Raw genomic sequence first — 20,075 nt, 5'->3', positions numbered from 1 at the left:
AACTTGGAAGAAGGATGTCATCTTTTTCAGTAGATGAAAGGATAAATAAACTGCGGTCCATCCAAACAATGGAATTTTGTTTATTGTGAAAAAGAAACTGTTATACATGACTTTTCATGTCTTTACATGGAGGAATCTTGAGTGTATACTTCTAAATGAAAGGAGCAAACATGAAAAGGCTACATCCTGCATGATTCCAACCATATGACATTCTGGAAAAGGCAAAACTAAGGAGAGAGCATAGAGATCAGTGGTTGCCAGGGGTTGGGAGGAAAGGGAGAGCTGAAGAGGCAAAGCACAGAGGGCTGTCAGGGGAGTGAAACTACTCTGTGTGAAGCTGTGGCAGTGGATACACGGCATTGGAAATCTGTCCAAACTCAAAGAATGCACGACACACTAAAAGTGAACCTAAAGCTAACTGTGCACTTTGGATGATAATGATGTGGAGACTCACTGACTGTAACACATGTGCCAGTCTGGTGGGAGTACTGCTAATGGGGGAGGTTATTCATGTATGGGTCTTACCACGAGGGATAAAGAACCTGCCTGCCAACAGAGCAGACATAGAGATGCAGGTTTGATCCCTAGGTCAAGAGAATCCTCTGGAGGAGGGCATGGCAACCTACTCCAGTATTCTTGCCTGGAGAATCCCACGGACAGAGGAGCCTGGCAGCTACAGTCCATGGGGTTGCAAAGAGTTGGACACGACTCAAGTGACTTAGCACACATGCATGCATTCACTATTGGGTAGGAGGTATACAGAAAACCTCTGTACCTCCCACTCAAATTTTGCTGTGGTCCTAAAACTGCTCTGAAAAATAAAGTCTATTTACAAGGAATAAAAAAAGGAAAAAATGGTAAGCATCTGCCATTCGATCTAACAGTACAACAGGAGATCAAAGATAAAAACAGAAAATGCTAACTCAGAGGAGTCAGGCATAACAATTTTCAGATTCTGGAAAAGACTGATTAACCTTAGGTGAGTTACTTAATCCTCACACCAGGCACTTAGAAAAGCTGAAGACCCTGACATTTATTTGAAACGCTGTCACTAAAAATACTATGTTCTCCTAAAATGAGGGATAACACTACAAACAAAGTTAAGCTAGACAAACTGCACGCTTTACCTCCACGTCCTGAAACGTCTCACAGTAAAACTGCTTCCGGAGAACTTGTAAAGCCTGGGCACACCACATATTTGCTTATACGTTTTTCAAATGGCATAAAATAGCCCTTAAAAGAAGTTAAAGGGTCTCACAGTGCCTGTAAGTAACCAAGGGTGATGCATTATCCCTGAAAGAAGGGAGAGCTCAATAAAACTTAAAAGTAACCATTACATTTCATACAAATCTACGGTAGCAAAGACTGCTTAAAGAGTGGAAGTGTTTTAAATTCTGAGGCTATTCAAATATATTCTGAAACTGTGGCTTGAGGCCTCTTTTGTATAAAAGGAGCAGATGAGTATATGGAAGATAGCCTTAAGAACAAAGTAGCTGTCCTGCAGCTTCTAAGGAAGAGCAGGGCGTGGAAATAACAGCTTCAAAGGAGAGGAATTCACCTGGAGGTGGGTATGTGCTCACTAATGCTGGTCAACTGGGTGTTTTAAGAATTTTTTAAACTTGTTACATTAAAATTTGACAGCTAGTAATCATCTTTCATTCAGGGTAGATGGACTAATCCCCAAATTAATATAGCATCTGTACTGGCATTTTTTTCCAAAAATCTGGTTTTAACACTTTTACCACAGTCAAACATGAAAGGCTTATTTGGGGCATGAAAGTGAAAGTGAAAGTGAAGTCTCTCAGTCGTGTCTGAGTCTTTGCAACCCTGTGGACTATAGCCAACCAGGCTCCTCCGTCCATGGGATTTTCCAGGCAAGAGTACTGGAGTGGGTTGCCATTAGCTCCTCCAGAGGACCTTCCCCACCCAGGGATCGAACCCAGGTCTCCCGCATTGCAGGCAGATGCTTTAACCTCTGAGCCACTTGAAGGCAAATGGAGAAACTACAGTAAACTCTGCAAAAGCAGGATATCCTTAAAACCTCCTAGAGGGCAAAACAAGCAACCAGACGGAAACTCTTTATAAGCATCAAGCAGCTAAGAAATGCAATTGTGTGCTCAGGCCCTCAGTCGTGTCTGAGTCTTTGGTGACCTCAAGGACTGCAGCCCCACAGGCTCCTCTGTCCATGGAAATTCCCAGGCAAGAAGACTGGAGTGGGTTGCCATTTCCTACTCCAGGGAATCTTCCCAACTCAGGGACGGAACTTGTGACTCTTGCATCTCCTCCACTGGCTTTACTTTTAAAACAGCATTATATGATAAATCTTTACTTTTAATTATTAGATGGTACCCCAAATCGCAAGTATGTGAAGCGCCTGTTGTGGAGACCATATGGGAAAAGCCACATCAACAGAGCAGAAGTGCCTCGGCACACAGTGACTGCCCCATGTTAGCTCGCCTCCTTAGCAAACAGTTAGCTGGTTTGCGGGTTGTTTGTTTGTCTTTGGGGGTTTTAATTATAGTCTTTATTTGGAAAACAGCTTCAATTAAAGAAAAATTTTCAATTTTTATGTCATTTTAAAGGTTACTTTCCTAATTTGAGGTTTCAAGTGACCCATACCTCAAGAGACTTTAGAGAAGAGCAGTTTTTAAACTTAATTTTTAAATTTTAGGAATCTACTGATTATCATTCATAGTTGAAAAATATAAACTCTCTTCAGGAAAATACATGTGTGTGTAAGACTTTGCAAGCAATTTCAGGAAGTTCACAGACCCTCTTAAACTCAACAAAACCATCTAGGGACTTTAGATTAAGAATATCCAAAAAACCAATCAATTATTTAAACCTGAATTTGTACAATAAAACTCTATGTAATAAGAGATACTGCTTAATGAATGCTTATCATATGCTCGACATCATGCAAAGCAATTTAATGAATTATTTCAATCACCTTTGCAACAGCCCTTTGCAATCAGTGGTAGTAGCATACCCATTTATGAGTGAGAAAACTAAGGGTCAAATGGTTAGTTAACGTGTCCATGTTACACAGGAACTCATCGAGACAAAAATCTGTTCTCTGAAGGATAACGTGCCAAAAACAAAACTAGTAGCTAAAAAAATAATAATGACTTGGTTTGATCATTCACCCTTCAAAGAACATTTAGGCTGCTTCCAGTATTTTTCTATTGTGAATAAAACTGCTGTGAATATTTTTTTAATGACATAAAATAGCTTGACCCACTATCAAAACATAGTCATATTTGTAACAATATCTGTTAGCTACTCCACAGAGGTCTTAAATGCACAAAAAGGTAAGAGTAAAGAATAAAAATCCTAAGTAACTAAATATCCCAATAGGGAGCACTGAACTTCCAGTGAGGAGAGGACAGGTATGCCTGACAAGCACTCCAGCCTGCAGAGCCACACCTACCACAGTGGACATGAACATGCATTCAAGTCCCCTTTAAATGGCTGCCCCTCTCTGCTCCGGACAGAGCCTTTGTCACGCAAATTAAACCCCATATGGGGAGCAGCTAGGGGTCCAGATAAATCTGCCCAGTCTGGGGAGGATCTGGACAATGCTTCCTTTGACTTCTCACCTCCCTCCCTACCCACTACCAGTAAATCAGTACTTTTTGCTAGAAGGCATCCAAGCTAACCGATTCTCAGGAATGAGTAAAAATGTTGCCTTTCTGACACAGATGCTTTTAAAATGAACAGATAAAAATTAATAAAAATTAAACCTTATATGAGTTGATGCCATCAGAGATCACAGATACCTGAATATGCAAAGAAAAGTTAAATTATGATGCAATCAATGCTATCCTATAAAAACTAAATTAACAAAAACAGTCTATTAGAGAAGACATCTGGTGTATCATGGCAGGAAACGTTAATGATATTGTCTGCAGCCCTGTAATCAATTTTTTCTCCCAGCAGCTCTCTCACTACAGTGTATCAGATCTGTGGGCCTGCAGAATTTATGAGAGCTTCACACATGGAGGGGAGCTTTGCCAACTGGATCCGATTCAGATCCAGCTCAAATGACTTTGGCAGCATGAAGCGTTGTTAAAGAACAATCAATACGTTAGCTTTACACAATGTTGTCTTGACTGAAAAAAGATCTGTCATCTTACTACAGAATCTTCTCCAGCTTCCACAGGATGGTATCTGAGTGTACCACCGATCATGGACTTAATTAAATTCCTGGTGGACATAATATTTTTACTGCTAAAAAACTAAATAAATCAATACTAGGCATCACTAATGCTAATAAAAAAAGTTTACCAAAAATCCCTGTTATTATGGGCAAAACCTTAAATCCATTCAGCAAATCCTAGTTAGTATTGCAATAAATGAAACAGTCTAACAATGACATCCACACTGATTAGAGAATATAGTATCGGTCTAAAAGATAAAAACCATTTCATACACACACACACATAAACAAACAAGATGGTAATTGGTAAAGGCTGGAGCTTCTGAAATAGGCAAGAAGGGACTGCTAATTTGTTCGTTAAGATGCCAATATCTCTCCAGGGATTAAAATTAGATTTTTATCCACTACACTGGGTTTTATCTTCCATTGTGATTGACTATTATATATCAGGAATTTCAAGGCTTCCATAATGTGAACCTTTTCTCTGGTCTAATTCTTGATAAATTACAGTAGCAACTATCTAAACATGAAAATGTTGTTGTGACAATTATTCCTGATTTTATTACAATTATTTATACCCCATCTCCATTGTCTTGGTCCTCTTCATTTCATGCAAGGATGACAGCCCTAGCCTCCTAATTGGAACTTTCACAGTCTTTTCCCCTCTCCACACTGCTACCCAATGAATCTTCTTAAGAAGTGATCAGCTTGCCTGGAATGAAAAAGCCTGCAAAGACTCTCTTTGGCCCAGCATATAAAATCTTGCCTTTTCTAACCTTCTACAATCCGGCCCCATTTCACATCCCCATGTCTGCTTCCCAAGACCCACTAACCTGTGCTCTTCTTTGATGTTCTGCAGTCTTCTCACAACTCTCACTTCACCAGGCTCAATGCCTATGCTGCTTATAGGAACAGGCTGGCTGCTTATAAGGATAGGCTGGCATGCACACGTGCAGGGCTCCTCCACTCTCCCCACCCCATGTTAGCAGTGTATCAGAAAACACACCCTGCTCCTCAATACCTACCTTCCTTCCCAAAGCTTTCCCATGTGCTGCTACAGCCCATCTGGAGTGCTCTCTTCTCTGAGTCTCAAGGTAATAATATTCTACAGGGAAACTGAATGAGTCATTACATAGTGCCAGTATCCTGAATCGTGTGAGTACGTGTGGTGACTACTCTCTTGTTATTTTCTAATTGAGCATGAGTATAAGCCCCCTGGTGAGATCATAAAACAGGAGAAAGACGGGTCTCAAACTTCTTTAGTGATTAACAGCAGTCAATCAGAACAAGAAACACCAGTCTTTCAGAAAACTTTAACATTAAATCCTCATTAAGGAAGGAAAACGAACACAGATGTGTACACATAGCTCTCAGAGACGGTAAGACACGAAAATAACCCTTGTGGACCACTAACACCAGGCCCTGTGCTCCAAGGGATACAGCGCTAAAGACATTTCATCCTGCTCTGCCTCACAGCAGGCCCCACATCACCACCAAGGAACAGGGGATTTCTGGGGCACAGCTGAGAGAACCAACTCTACACGCCAACCCAAGCCTGTCACACACTGATTCTATATCTGGCATTGCAGAAAAGCCCAGCTACCTCTGCACAACACTCTACCAAACATCCCCCAGGAGGGCAGCACCCCACACAGTTCAGTGCCATGGGCCACAAGTCCCAGGGATCCTGGGGAATGGCACACTCCATACGTGGACCCACTTACCCCTTTTTCCCCCATTTCAGTTGCCAACATCCATACTCGCTGCTGATTGCCAGCTCCTGCTCCTTGCAGCAGCCCAGCGTGCTCTCTGCTGGTGCCAGAGTCCCCTACACCACCACCCCCCAGCGTCTGGAACTGTCCTAGAGGGGTAAGGCAAGTCCCGTATTTGCTTCCTCTGTGCATGTACTTGTTACTCCTTTAAAAACACAGACAATACAGCACATTTTTAAAGGGGCTCTGGGGAGGGAGGCAATGATCCTATTTTATACCCTATGGGATATAAAATATTGATAGCTTTTAAAAACGGGATTCTCCTTACCCCTACAGGCCCTCGCCCGGCTTCAGAAAGATGCTGTGGTGGCTGTGATGCCACCGGCAGAGAGCATGCTGGGGGGTCACACAAAGCAGGAGTTGGAGATCTGCAACAGGCCTGGGAGTTGTGGACCTAAAAGAGAAAACAGTCTTCAGTTAACATGCCTGATGTCCCCTCAGACCCTGGTTATTAGGGGCACGCAGCACACAGCGGGTTTCTGCACAAATCCTTTAGCAGATGGTCTCCAAAATCTCAGAGAATCTGTTCTACCGCTCAAGTTAAGCTTTGTGCATCCATGAAAGCTGTTTCTCACTCCAGCGTGAACAAACGTATGACCCTCTGGCTCCACGCTTTCGTGTGGGCCTGTCGTAAGGCAGTATGGTGTGTGCCCCTCGAAATAACCAAGTTAAGATGTGACACAGTGTCAAAGCGCAGTGACAGTGGCATGCTTTGCTTATAATAGAAACAAAAATGCAACGGTGTCAGATAAACACAACTATAAAATGAACCACAAGCGGACCAACTGAGCTTTCAGAAGAGTTTTCTAAGGACAGGTGTTAGAGGCATAAGACACATACTTCATAAGGAAATGTTCAAGGTATGGGGGAGTGGGGGGCCTCAAGAGAGATCCTACCATTTTCTCAAAGTCCTAGTTTCATTTTGTAAAGCTGAAGACAGAGGCTTAACACCAGTGAAAAAGACAACACCCTTCAAACAAGCTTGAGTTTGCTCACAATGCCCACAGGGTGAGTATAATGAACAGGCTGGAGCATAAAGTTCAAGAAAGACATTATGTCTTTTAGGAGCCAAACCAGTTTGGTGCATATCATACATATGTCTTTCTTTCCCCCCCCCCGCAAGAAACATTTAAAACCAACGAAAGATTAGGGAGCAACTTCTGAAAGCCAGCACAGTCCTGGTAAGTATCACAAAGATAGCTCAGGTAATAGTTTGAACATGTTCCTTTTTCGAATACTCTCGGGAGTATATAACATTTCCAAAAAATGTAACCAATCCAATTCCATGTAGTTTTTAATGAACTAAAAAAACCCATAAAATCCAAATACTTAAGCAAATCTCAGTTCTTAAAACTGCTTAGAAATTACAGGTAAGCAAACTTTTCGTTTTAAATCATTTTTAGGGAGTCCTAGTACACATAATTCCTTTCAAGAAGAAAAGAATCCCTAACAGCTTCTTATAGTCCAAGATTTTAATATGCTCCATTAACTACTTATTATTTTTAAATGTCTCTGAAAACAAACAAAAAGACAAATCCCAAGAAAAAAAACTAATACGGGGAGTGTCTTTATCATGATGCTTTTCTTACTCTTCAGATGACCCTCCAGAGGTCCCTGGGCTCCCACACAGTATGCTTTCTAGGCAGTCAGTCTCTGATTCATACTGCCCCGGGGACACTATATCAATGACCTCTGTGAACATCAAGTGTTAGTAGCCATAATCATCTCTACCATACACCTCCCTCCTGCCCATACCAACACTGCAAATTTCAAATCAAAGATTCAACTGGGCACTAGGATGTACAATACTTCAAGAATTTTTAATGTAAGCAACAAATCAACATTTTTGAAAAACTGAAATTCTTATTAATCTCTTATACTAGGAATTAATCAAACCACTCAAATCCTTATTCATTCAAATCAAGTGTTTTAAGCAAAAAACACCTTAGTAAAGCATTTCTAAGCATGTCGGCATTATTTAATATGCAAAAGTTCAAGTAATTATTAAAACATTTTTATAAAAGCATCATTTCAAAGCATTTCATTACTCTCATTTATGAATCAAAAAACACTGATAGTATCTCAGTTGTCCTAATTTTTTTCAATTCTTCTAATGAGTTTTTTCTTGTATAATCTTGAGTTGGCCCTTAAAGCAAACATCCACATATACACTAATTACAAATTTCCACTTCTAAGAAACAGAGTTGGAATGACAGCTATTTACCAGTACTCTAGCACAGTAGCTCTCTACAAACATCAAATTGTCTCAAACTTCCTTAAGCTCCTATTTAAAAACAAAAAACAGAATACCCAGAGTTTTCTGCATTGAAAAAATTTCACATATAAAGAGCAGGTTTAGTAAAATAACATTTTTAGTTAAGTATTTTATGGAAGTAAACATAATTAAACTTCTTCAATGATTTCCTACACAGAGTCCTAAAAATCCAAATACATCAGGAGAAAATGAATTACCCAATCACACAATAATCATGAACCATTAAAACTTTAAATCCCACGAAGCCTACAATGACTGTCAATCATGAGTGAAAACCCACCACTCAGAAGCTGGGTAAATGGGGCCAATAAGACGCCCTGAGATTACTTATTCCCAAAGCCGCACTCTGATTTTCACTTGTGTCACCACTTCTCCCACTTAAGAACTGACATGCATCATGTGAAAATGTTGTGGGATTCAAAATAACTTTCAACATGACTGTCCCGTAACTGGGGTGAGGGTGGGGACAAGCACGGCAGGTTCCCACAAAGCTGCATCTGACTGAACATCACACTCAGGGCCAAGTGACTTCATCCCAGTCTTCAATTAGATACTTCATGCAAAAAGGACATTTAGTCCTTGCACACCTATTTATTACTGGTGGCTTACTTCAAACACAGCATGGAGGAAGTCCATTACCCCATTACAGTTTATCACAATATGTATGGATAGCAACCAAGTGACCAAGACCTTTATTTTAAAAATAGAAATGGGGAAGGTGTGGCCTTCAGAAGAGTACTCTGGCATCAAATCAATAACTCAACCCTCCTCCTTTTTTTGGAAACCTTTTTTAAATTGAAATATAGGTGATGTACAATATTATACAAGACACAGGTGTATAATACAGTGATTCCTAATTTTTAAGTTTACACTCCATCTATAGTTATCATAGAATGTTAAGTATATTGTACTGTACAAGATATCCCTGTACCTTATTTTGCACATAATAGTTTGTTCCTCTTAAGCCTCTACCCCTATCTTGCCCCTCCCTTCACTGATAGCAACTAATTTGTTCTCTGCTTCTTTTTTATTATATTCACTAGCTTGCTTTCTTTTTTTAAGATACCACATATAAGTGAGATCACACAGAATCTGTCTTTCTCTGACTTACTTCAATTAGCAAAGTACCCTCCAAGTCCATTCACGTTCTTGCAAATGGCAACATTTCCTTCTTCTCATCAACTTTTCTTGACCTGAGATCACTGTATAAGAAGGGCACTGAGGCACCCAACTCCTGACAGGGAGAACAACTAAACGGACAAAAAGGAACAACTCTTCAAAGAACCATCTCTGCTGTGCTTTCCATTATCTAAGACGTGACTCCTCACTCTATAAGCAGAAAATACTTAGCAACAAACTTCCAAGGTCTTCACTTCATTATCCCACACAACACTCAAGTCACAAAGCGGTAAGCAAGTGGTACTGACCTTTCTACAGGGAAAGAACAAAGAGGGCACAGAGAAAAAGAAACTACAGAAAGACTCAATTTGGCAGGCTTAACTCAAGACACCACAAAAAACCTAGAGAGAAAACAACCACTGCTTCACACAGAAACAAACCATCACATCCAAAGGCATTTTTCCTATGAGCTGCTTTCTCTGGGATGTTTACATAAGACTAGGCCATCATTTATCTTTGCTATACGTCAGTGATATAGAAAATTCAAAGTGGAACATAATAATGCCTAAAAAATATTATGATCTTGGCTACATTCACATAAACTTCCTAAAGAAAATTTTATAAAGTATTTTTAGAATTATTTAAATATATAAAATACCACACACTGCAGGCTAACTCAAAGTAAAGAAGCAGATCTCGCTGGCCTGCTTAATAAACGAAAGACTAATCTGTAGTTAACGCATGCACTGTATCAAACGACTACTAAAGTTTTTTGGTAACTTTATCCAACTAACTTCTTCCACTGAAGTGTAACTTCATTCAGTATTCAGCAAATATTTATTATGGATCTTACGTAAGTCATGAAATATATAAATCAATGAATAAAACAGAGGAAGTATCTGTTTTTACCAAGCTTAAACCTAGAGCACCAACTAAATGTCAATGTCACAATCATCAATGCACTGTCCAGGATGTAGGTTTCATCTTTTCATCTAAAAACAAGCCATGTGCAAGGTGGGTGGGCACTTTGTATCCCAACTTTATAGCTAAATAAAGCAAGGTGAGGAGGGCGTAATGTCTTGCCCAGTGCCGTGGAAAACAACACCTGACGAACAGACTAGCTCATTTCCAAGTGGAGCTCTCCACCCAGGCGCTCTGCCATCCCCCGAATTCAATCCCGGAATAGCCTCTAATCTTCTCAATTAGCCATGTTCAGATTAATGTGCATTTCCTGCCTCCCCTAAGAGTTTTCAAGGCAAAGTTGACCTAACATTACAATGAATGCCCATACACCATATATTCTGTGCTGAGTGGTCACATCAGCCAAGCTGGGATTAAATAACTGTGGTGTATAACACATGTATGCAGACAGGTTGCCTGTTAGTGAAGCCTCCCTTACCTCCCAGCACTGCCTATATAAAGGTCTCTAACGAAAAAACAAGAAGATATAGCCACTTATTCTTATTCTTCGGTAAACTTTCATTTTAAAAAAGGAAAAGCAGCTAACTGCTTTCAGTCTTCTGAGAAACTCAATTTTGGTGGAGAGAGGGCAATTTCAACAGTAAGCTTCAGCTAAGCTGAAGCCCCTGACTGCTGCACTGTGGCGATCACCTTTTGGGGTAGGGTTATGGGTCTAGGCCAGGAACTAGGAAGAAATTCCAAACGTTCCTCCCTCAGCCACTCACATTTGGCTATGAAACAAAGAGACACCAGATACTATATCTTACATAACTCAGTCCCCACATTCACAGCAGTAATGGAGGTATGCCTTTGCCAAGGTAAGGAGTGGGAGGCATCTTTAACTATTCCACATGCAGGATCAGCACTGAGAATAGAAGCTGTTAGGGACAACAATGACACCAGAGCATACGCATCCACCAAGAGTTGGAACAACACCCTGAGCCCTAAAAGTCAACTGGAAAAAGCGAAAATTCACAAAGACAGGTCCCCAACTCCAAGGAGTCTCTATTTAATAAACCACATAGGAGCAAAAATGAACCCATGGTATCTGCTCAAAATAATATCTGTAATAATTATCTATATGACCTGAAAATTAATTTCATGTAACAAATAGCTGAAGAATTGATAACTGTAATAACTCAAGGAAACAAGCAACATAATTTTTCTGTTTAATGAGTAACAGAAACTATTAGGAATCCACACAGAATTCCCACACAGGATATTAAAAGAATGGCTTCAACCACTCATCTGGGAGTGAAGGATCAGGCAGGAAGCATCACTCTTAGAGCCAGATGAGGAACTCTGTGGGGTGACATTGAACGGAACCTATCAATCTCAATAATCTCCATCCAGCATTCTCAAAATCCATGATTATTTCTAGACAGCAAACTAATTCTACTATGCTAAGGCCTGGGTTCCTATAACAATAGAATTTTATTGCTTTTTTTGTAAAAGAAGGGAATCCTTCCTCCACATCAGTCCTACGAGTGTTCTCCAACAACGGCTGACATCCACCATACCACAGCTGTCTGTCCAGGCAGAACCCAAGACCCCTGAGGGGAGGAACTTTGCCTTACATTCCTCAGTCCCCTTACAGCTACACTCAACAGAGAACACAAAGTAGGCTTGCCTGTTGAAGGCCCTGGCAATAACCCAGAACATCTGAACTCACCCTGGCACATACTGCCCCTGGGGATACCGACTGGCTTGGAACAAAACCCTCAGTGTACGCTCAGCCACATGGTGACAGAGAAAAGCTGGGGGAGTGCAGCAGAAGAAAAGGCTTGCCGCTGTGAGCCCAGGCTCTTTCGGATAAGGTCAATGGAGAGCTCCTCCAACTGGCCCAAGAAGGGGGCCCTTCACTGAAAGAAAACAAGGAGGGTAATCTAAGAATCCAACAGGAAGAAGCACCAGTGCAGCAAGACTCAGGGAGAGAGCTCACTTTCTCTCTCTGCACAGCTACTCCAAACCTCTGCTTCAGCTTCCTCCCCTGCAAAAGGCCTTCCCCCAGTGCCTCTGATGGTCCCCAAACACACCTTGTACTCAGAAACTCACCATGATAAAAGGACTGATTCTAATTTATGGTATAAACAAAGAAAGACATCTCTCAGTTAAACCTCAAATCCAAAAAGATAAAATATGTAATTAATCAACAACATGTCAAAGCTGTTGGATTATTCCTTTCCACAGTTCCACCTGCCATGTGTGGCATTTGCTGTGTGCAAAACCAACCCTGGTTTCTTCTTTGCAAAATCTTGCAAAGAAACAAAGCACATTTCCTTCTGTTCATCTTTTCGCCTATTAGTTGGGTAAGCTGAAGGACAGAAAGTCTATGGTTATGTTCATCTGTGAGGTTATCTTTTCATAAGTGGTATTCAGAAACAAGGAAAGAAAGTGGGTAACCAGACAATAACTATACTCTTCCAGGAGCACGTATTTCTTCATCATCCTTGTTATTCTTACACAAAACAAAGAATACGTGCTGAATACAGAACTCAATCAGAAACACATCACATAGCATACGTGACTTAGAAAAAGGCATCTAAACCTATAGCACCCTACTTTCCACATCATTTTAATGTGCTGCACCAGACCAATCCTGACAACAGAAGCCTCAGCTTTTATTGCTGTTAATACCCTGAGCAATTACTACAGCTCAGCAGGAACCTCTGCCCCAAACAGCAGCTATCACACTGTAATCAGCATTTCATAAGAGATGCCGTTCAAACATGAAGGCACCTGCTACTGTGCAAAACGTGTACAAAAGGGACTCAGACTCTAACAGTTAAAAGAAAAACCTTTGCAATTTGATTCCACAGCTATATCTTTTCCATGGTGCGCTGGTATTACACATTTGGTAAAAATCACACACAAAGACAAGGAGCAGAGAGCAATGGCAGCACCACTAGCAAAAGCTAACTCTTCATGAAATAAGGCCGCCACCCAGATTCACAGATGTCGGTGCAGCGTCTGTAAAAAAAATCTCTGGAAGGCAACATATAATAAACAGCAGAGACCTCTAAAAATGGTAAAACCTCATGTTGACATAAACTCTGAACAGAAAGCATTTGATTTACAAGATTAAACTGCAAGGCCACCTTGTGAAACAACCAGAAGGTAAAAGCGATCTATCAAAAATAAAGAAATCTTAGACATAAATGGCCTGTTTTACTTTGTTTTAAAGTAGCAAAACACATGTATTACTCATGTGATAACTTTTGAATAAAGAAAAGTAAATGGCAGGTAACTTTTTAACCCAATAGGATAAACTAAACTAATTGGACATTTACAATCATTCAAAATGTGTTATATTTTTTACAAAAGAGATGCACAGTTCAGAATATCATTTTCCTTAGAGTGAAATATTACGTACAATGTATGTCAGAGCACAAGTGTTATCAGAAGTCACAGAGGGGTTTGGAAATGTGGCGTTCACAGACACTGACGTGTATCTCTACAAAGCTAAACAACTGGCATGCCTCTAAACCTAGGAATCTACACAGTGGCTCATAACCTTCAAGTACAAGAATCCTTTCTTATCATGTTTCAAAAGATCCCGAAATTACAGTATTTCACATTACAATGGTTTGAGGAAAATATTAAACAATAATAGTGATTCTTAACTATGTCTTGTCATTAAATAGGTTAATTTTAAAAATCACAGAAGCATATTGATACATTTGAAAAGGAGTTATACAGACATGTATAAGGTACATTTATTGAACACTGAGAATGTTTATTTACAGACCTCTGCAAACTCTCTACGAATATTGAAGGATCCAAAGTCCCCAGTCTGACAACCAGTGGACTGAAAGCAAGATTTCATCTCAGACAATCCCAGCACTTAAGTACTTGTGAAAGGTTTTCAGTGAGAAAGTAGTGTAGCTATTCCATCACCAGGCCAGGCTTCCTTCTCGCAACCCCAACTCCTGGGAGACTCCCCCAAAAAAGGTTCAAGATACTCTCCATATTTGCTTAACATACCTAAGAAAGTATGCCACAGAAAATCATAATCTCTGACCAATTTACATTCTTTTTCTCTCCCCAACTCATCATGAAATCCCAAATTCACTTCACTTCAGGTTCTTCACAATGGCCGAGAAAAAAACCACTCAAGGGAATCTCTGAAATTGTTGTCAAAACAGTTACTAAAGGAATAAAAATTACAGAAATATTTGTTTGCAGGATGAGCTTTCTAACATTCAATGTTACTAATACAAAGCTGCTTACTGCCTTACTGGAGTGTTGCAGTCACCAAGCAGTCAGCACTTTAAAGGTGAGCAGGTTACCAAGTCAACACGGAGAGAAGCAATCAACAGAGACAGCCGATGGAACTGGGAGAGAGCACAGAGCAGAATCAACAGCACGTGCAAAGATGCTTACCAGTTTGAAGTCTTGGATGCTACAGATGAAATATGGTGTGTTGGGCCTCCGACTCTCGATATACACACAGTCTTTAAAAGAAAAAGAAAATTTTAAACAATGTCATTTACCTTTAAGGAAACCAAGACAGGGCCCATAAAGCCACTGCATAAATAAATAAATAAATAAAAGCGCATACCTTTTATAGAAAAAATTTTAAAGGGGATATTAAATTACAAATAATTTTAAGCTAAAGGGAAACAGCTCTTGAGTTCTTTTTTTGATCACTTGCTGATGATTTAAAGAATTGGTAAAGCCTCAGTTATTGTTCGCAGCAGCCCTGAAGAAGGGGAATGGGAATCCCATGGGATTATCCATAATCAGATGAAGAAACTTCGATAAAGGGAATTACTTACTCAAGTAATTACACACCAAAACAAAATCGTGAATATCTTATTCCGACAGATGCTCCCCATCTTCACAAAGACAAACAGCTTTGCCAACTACTGCTTTATTTTTAATAAATATTTTGTGAGGAAATAAATGAAATATGTGAAAAAGACTAGCTTGAACATGCTACTACAATAACCTTTTCACCCACACAAACAAAGAAAGAGAAAACCATCTACTATCTCATGGGTAACTTTCTATTAAATTTTAACCTAAACATATTTTACTTTCTAATCATAAAGAAAACGAAGGCAGCCAATCAGAAATAGAATGAAGTAAACCAAATTAGATTTTCCTCAGGGAAGAAGAGCACTTTCTTAAATTACATTTGACAAGGCAGTAGCTGGGTAATTATTTCTGATGCTCTCAACAGCTGGAGTCTAAAGGTTACTTTCTAAAATGACAGGCTAAGATATATTTGTTTTTTTAGAAGTAATGATTTTAGGGGCAGCAGTGCCTATAAAGGAATATAAAAACTCTCCACGCTACAGCCCAAGATCATCACAAAGCACAGGACAGGAAAGTTTGTGTGCTATTTACTGAGAAGGAATGGCATCTGCTGTCAATCACATTTTCCAGGGAGAGTGACCATAATGCCCACACTTAAAATGCCATGTTTTATCTTCCTCACGACCCGTCACAACAATGACTTAGAATTTTCTCAAACCAGGCAGATTCCTCTGTTTCTCCAATTCATGCACGTTAAGAACACAACATACCCAGCCCCACAAGAAGCAAAGGTCTGGAGTCCCCAGTCCAGTGGAAATCCTAGTCCCACCACAGGCACCAGTAAGACCCACCAAGAGGTAGACCAGGAAGACAGAGGGGCACTTCCTTCCATGAAACTTTCTGAAAGACAGCAGGATTTTTGAGGCCCACAGTCATTACAGAAAAGGAAGAAATCTGAAAGTCAAACATTTAGGCATCCAGAATTTCCCAACTGATTTCTCTACTCAGATGTAGGCTCCAGAACAGCAATTCAGTCTCTGAATGCACGCGAAATGGCAGTGCTGACTGAGCTTTCTATCTTGCGCCAAAGTCTAGGATGCTGGAAAAAAAAAGCTGCTCAATATTCAGACAACATCCATGAGCATGCTAATCACCTGAAGGGATGAAGAGAATTCTTCCCACTGCGGTAAATATTTCTCTTCCTTATCCTAATTTGGTATTCCAGTAAAAAGTGAAGAAACCCATTCCTTAAATAAAACTGTAGCTCCAACTTGGGCAAATTTGGGGAAAATCCAAGGTTCTTAATTTCCGTGTTCCAATCCTTGTTGTATCCACTACCAGCACTTCAAATCTCCAGACATCCATTATTTATTCACCTCACTCAGTCTGAACACAAACCACAGCCCATACCCCTCTTCTTCCGATTGCCTCCTACAAAGGCACTATCTTTGGTCTTTCATAACGTAACACTGTCATGTAAGCTCAGTTGCTCAGTCATGTCTGACTCTTTTCGACCCCCATGGACTGCAGTCCGCCAGGCTTCTCTCTGTCCATGGGATTCTCCAGGCAAGAATACTGGAGTGTCTATTTCCTTCTCCAGGGATCTTCCCACCAAGGAATCGAACTGAAGTCTCCTGTATCTCCTGCATTGGTAGGTGAATTCTTTTACCACTGCACCACCTGAAAGTCCAACACTGTCATACCTAGCTTCTAGTCACTGACTTCAAAACTAACAGGTCCCTTCCTGACTAATGATCTCCACTTTCTTAAAGCTCATGTGACAAAAAAGCTTGTTGCAGTTGATGCTCTGATCACATATCACACCTTACCTTCCCTAGGCTTCACTGTTCAACTGCACCAAAGCCCACAGCCCAACCACATCAAACCCTCTTTACTATTCTATTTTTACAAGCACCTGCAGCCATATGAGTTACCTCCAGTGGCAGTGAATTCTCATAGCTCCTCTATAAAGAAATATCTCCTTACCCTGATAAAATATTTCCTTAATATTGTATAAATATGTTGACAATTTACATCCACTGTGTAGTCAGTTATTTGGCAGTCAAGATGGTCTACACTGTCCACTATCAATTTTGAGCTAAGAAACTACTCATTTCTGCATTCTCTGTACTCCCCCAAAGGACTGATGTCTGATACTGATGTTGGTAAGACTAGACAGAATCGAAGTAAATAACAGATGGTTAGATAATACGGATTAAGAATAACTCTATTCTTTTTACACACAAAAAAGCTTTAATATATATATATTATAATCAACAGAATCATTATTACTATAAACCCTTTACTTATAAAGACATAAAGTAGCTATTAACATATATTTGGAGAAGGCAACGGCAACCAGTATTCTTGCCTGGAAAGTCCCATGGGCGGAGGGACCTGGTAGGGGGCAGTCCATGGGGTCGCAAAGAGTTGGACATGACTGAGTGACTTCACTTTCACTTTTCACTTTCATGCACTGGAGGAGGAAATGGCAACCCACTCCAGTGTTCTTGCCTGGAGAATCCCAGGGATGGGGGAGCCTGGTGGGCTGCCGTCTATGGGGTCGCACAGAGTCAGACACAACTGAAGCGACTTAGCAGCAGCAACATATATTTAAAAAGCTTTCCAGAAGAGGCAAGAGAATCTATATTCTTTCATTTCTCATTCAGTTCAGTCGCTCAGTTGTGTCTGACTCTTTGCGACCCCATGAATTGCAGCATGCCAGGCCTCCCTGTCCATCACTATCTCCTGGAGTTCATCCAGACTCACGTCCATCGAGTCCATGATGCCATCCAGCCATCTCATCCTCAGTCGTCCCCTTCTCCTCCTGCCCCCAATCCCTCCCAGCATCAGAGTCTTTTCCAATGAGTCAACTCTTCCCATGAGGTGGCCAAAGTACTGGAGCTTCAGCTTTAGCATCATTCCTTCCAAAGAAATCCCAGGGTTGATTTCCTTCAGAATGGACTGGTTGGATCTCCTTGCAGTCCAAGGGACTCTCAAGAGTCTTCTCCAACACCACAGTTCAAAAGCATCAATTCTTCAGTGCTCAGCCTTCTTCACAGTCCAACTCTCACATCCATACAAGACCACAGGAAAAACCATAGCCTTGACTAGACGGACCTTAGTCAACAAAGTAATGATACAAAATTACCTCTGTTTAAAAAGCTACCATGGCAAACCAAATTGATCCAAAAATTATAAATCCAGATATGAGCTTCCAAACTACAAGGTAAGTTATATGTAAAACAGGTCATCGAATTCAGTTCAGTTGTGTCCGACTTCTTACAACCCCATGGACTACAGCACGCTAGGCTTCCCTGTCCATCAACAACTCCCAGAGCTTGCACAACTCATGTCCATTGAGTTGGTGATGCTACCCAACCATTTTGTCCTCTATCATCCCCTTCTCCTGCCTTCAATCTTTCCCAGCATCAGGGTCTTTTCCAAGGAGTCAACGCTTCGCATCAGGTGGCCAAAGTATTGGAGTTTCAGCTTCAGCATCAGTCCTTCCAATGAATATTCAGGACTGATTTCCTTTAGGATTGACTGGTTTGATCTCCTCGCTATCCAGGGGACTCTCAAGAGTTCTCTCCAACATTACAGTTCAAAAGCATCCATTCTTTGACACTCAGCTTTCTTGATGGTCCAACTCTTACATCCATACATGACTAATGGAAAAAACATAGCTTTGACTAGATGGACCTTTGTTGGTAAAATAATGTCTCTGCTTTATAAAATGCTATCTAGGTTGGTCATAGCTTTTATTCCAAGAAGCAAGTGTCTTTTCATTTAATGGCTGCAGTCACCATCTGCAGTGATTTTGGAGCCTAAGAAAATAAAGTCTCTGTTTCCATTGTTTCCCCATCTATTTGCCATGAAGTGATGGGATCAGATGCCATGATCTTTGTTTTCTGAATGCTGAGTTTTAAGCCAACTTTTCACTCTCTTCTTTCACTTTCTTCAAGAGGCTCTTTAGTTATTTGCTTTCTGCCATAGGGTGGTGTCACCTGCATATCTGAGGTTTTTGATATTTCTCCCTGCAATCTTGATTCCAGCTTGTGCTTCATCCAGCCCAGCATTTCACATGATGTATTCTGCGTATAAGTTAAATAAGCAGGGTGACCATATATAGCCTTGACGTACTCCTTTCCCAGTTGAACCAGTCTAATTGTCCATGGCCAGTTCTAACTGTTGCTTCTTGACCTGCCAATAGATTTCTCAGGAGGTGGGTAAGGCAATCTGGTATTCCCATGGCTTTAAGAATTTTCCACAGTTTAATGTGATCCACACAGTCAAAGGCTTTAACGTAGTAAATGAAACAGAAGTAGATGCTTTTCTGGAATTCTCTTGCTTTTTCTAGGATCCAACAGAAGCTGGAAATTTGATCTCAGCTGCAAAGAATATAATCAATCTGATTTTGGTATTGACCATCTGGTGATGTCCATGTGTAGAGTCATCTCTTGTGTTGTGGAAGAGGGTGTTTGCTATGACCAGTGCATTCTCTTAGCAAAACTCTGTTAACTTTTGCCCTGCTTCACTTTGTACTCCAAGGCCAAAGTTGCCTGTTACTCCAGGTATCTCTTGACTTCCTACTTTTGCATTCCAGTCCCCTATGATATAACAGACAACTTTTTTTTTGCTGTTCTAGAAGGTCTTGTAGGTCTTCAGAGAACCATGAAAAACCTTCATAACAACTTCAGCTTCTTCGGCATTAATGGTTGGGGCATTAGACTTGGATTACTGTGATACTGAATGGTTTGCCTTGGAAACGAACAGAGATCACCATCATTCTTGAAATTGCACCCAAGTACTGCATTTCAGACTCTTTTATTGACTATGAGGGCTACTCTATTTCTTCTAAAGGATTCTTACCCACAGTAGTAGATATAATGGTCATCTAAATTAAATTTTCCCATTCCAGTCCATTTTAGTTCACTGATTCCTAAAATGTCGATGCTCACTCTTGCCATCTCCTGTGTGACCACTTCCAGTTTACCTTGATTCATGGATCTAACATTCCAGGTTACTA

The 20,075-nt window shown here is 40.5% G+C and overlaps 1 protein-coding gene across 4 annotated transcripts in view; it reads right to left on the bottom strand.

Annotated features, from left to right (window-relative positions):
* Positions 1–20,075, bottom strand: part of RERE (arginine-glutamic acid dipeptide repeats) — a 415,540-nt gene that overhangs the window by 216,648 nt on the left and 178,817 nt on the right. For 3 of the 4 annotated variants that reach the window (XM_018060396.1, XM_018060398.1, XM_018060397.1), the window contains exons 3-4: positions 14,669–14,739; positions 6,200–6,325 (exon numbers count right to left, since the gene is read on the bottom strand). In XM_018060396.1, the coding sequence (XP_017915885.1) occupies positions 6,200–6,325; positions 14,669–14,739 (197 nt within the window). The remainder of the gene's footprint in view (positions 1–6,199; positions 6,326–14,668; positions 14,740–20,075) is intronic. The other variant, XM_018060399.1, reaches the window with a different exon arrangement.

Source organism: Capra hircus, chromosome 16, assembly GCF_001704415.2.
Source record: "Capra hircus breed San Clemente chromosome 16, ASM170441v1, whole genome shotgun sequence".
NCBI classification, from domain to species: Eukaryota; Metazoa; Chordata; class Mammalia; order Artiodactyla; family Bovidae; genus Capra; species Capra hircus.
This window is presented reverse-complemented; position numbering and strand designations above follow the sequence as displayed.